Genomic DNA, 1,921 nt, shown 5'->3' with positions numbered 1-1,921 from the left:
ATTGAAAACTGGCAATGACAGCATTTGAGCCAAGCTTCGACGCTTTAAATGCTTCATTGAATCTGATTGGCCATCGCATCGATAATAAACCCTAGAGGATACTAGTGATCTATGTCGTTGTTTGCAGTATCATATTCGTGTATATGATTGCCGCATACTCGATAGTTTAAGTGAAGCTCGACTGAATGGCTCATTCTACCACCTTTTCTGTCACTCTGTAATACCTGATCTTATCATATTTATCTTGTTTGTGGTTTGTTATTATCTCTTTAAAACGAAAGAATCTTTATTTGAAAAAGTAAAACAAATTGAAGACACTTGCTGTTACCAGTGAAACAAAGTCNTCNTACATATGAAAAGGTTTCAACAGTTTCCATAACGCTGGGATGAACAGGTTNGCAACCCAGTGACTCGGAAAATATGCATAACAAGAACAAGCAAATCCATCNACCAACAAAGTTCCGGAGTCTGTAAGAGGAGCATAAACACCCTTNCTTGTTAACCTCTGGACAGAATGAACTTTNACCAAAACCGTTTCNCTTTTCAGCAACGTAGTTCCTTCTACAATCTGTCGAGATTTGATCACTCCTTTTGATGAGAATACCAAATGATCTCCACTTATGGTAAGCTTNTTNCTGTTGTTGACAAAGTGTACATGGACAAAGTTTCCTTCTTGATATTCNTTTCTNTGCAACCAACCAATGACTTTGGTGGGCTTTCCTTCNGCATTNAGTATCATATCTCCGACTCGCAACTGTTCCATAGTTTTNCTNTGTAATTTGTCNAGATATACTTTGGAGTTGCTNGGAAAACAACTTAGACCATTNCCACTNCTGCCACCATTGTTGCTGTTTGGTAAGCTNCTNTCCTTTGCAGAACGTTTGCCTTGATTCGAACTGGTAACAGAAATGTACAGATTCCCTGTTTGGCTCTTTGTTTGTTGTCTNATATAATTNAATGGAATAGCCGTTCTTCTCCGATCNCAGAACTTTCCCAGTATGGAGCACGAGGACGAAGGTGGGCAGAGTATGTTGATCACTTCNCATACATCCTTNGAAAGGTTGCCAATAAGCCATGCAATCAAGTCNTCCACGTTTGCAAAAATATTNTCNAAGATTGAGAGAAGCTCNCTTATGGAATATTGCATGAGCTTGATAAAATCTGCAAATCCAATACCGAAGACATGTAGTACATCGCTNATATCTAGTCCGAATGACTGTACAAAAGTCTTCATGTCNTATCCAAACAAGTCNATGAAATCTTGGATCGACATTGAGGCTATTTCNAACACATCNTGTAATCCGACGTTGAAAATATTCAATATTTCTTGTAATGCTAAATTGGACTCNTGAACAAAGTCTTTAAAGGTGGTGTTGAACCAGTTTAAGATAGGCTTTGATAGAAGCACCTGTCTGTTGCACAAACTCTTGTATGGACATATCGAATACACTNAGAAACTTGGAAATATCCATATTCAATTGCTTGATAACTTGCGATACAGTAAGACCGAACATTTTCTCTACAGATTGAAGGTCNAGATCGAACTCCTTGACAACGTCTTTGAAAGGTATGTTGAACAAACTTTCNATATCNGACAATGCAATATGGAAGTCNGTAACCAGACTNCTCAAGTCGTAATTNAAAGTGGAAAGAATGTTGTTCAAAGTAGAATCCGTTTCCTTCACAAACTCNTCNAAACCTATTCCAAACTTGTCNAGTAATTGTTGCAAGGTGGCTCCCGTCATCGTCACAAATTTNTTTAAGCTGACTCCATAATCNCTTAACAACTGTTTGATCGTGATATCNAAGTGATCNACGATAGTTTCCCAATCCTCNTGAAAAGCATTCAAGAGATCNGAAAATTGGTATCCATTCTGTTGCAGCTGTGAGACGATTTCTGTCAGTTGCACGTCNAAAATTT

General features: G+C 38.3%; 1 protein-coding gene across 1 annotated transcript; it reads right to left on the bottom strand.

The window, feature by feature from the left end:
* Window positions 1-223: 223 nt before the first annotated feature.
* On the bottom strand, window positions 224-1,921 carry Gasu_64560 (desert hedgehog; the record flags this gene model as incomplete). The annotated part of the gene is made up of 2 exons (XM_005702347.2): window positions 224-1,359; window positions 1,409-1,921. Coding segments are annotated over 2 exons (1,586 nt in total), but the record flags the coding sequence as incomplete, so codon positions are not given.

This window comes from Galdieria sulphuraria, assembly GCF_000341285.1.
Source record: "Galdieria sulphuraria unplaced genomic scaffold scaf_257, whole genome shotgun sequence".
In the NCBI taxonomy this organism is placed as follows: domain Eukaryota; phylum Rhodophyta; class Bangiophyceae; order Galdieriales; family Galdieriaceae; genus Galdieria; species Galdieria sulphuraria.
Note: the sequence above shows the minus strand (reverse complement) of the source record. Positions and strands in the feature narration are given on the sequence as shown.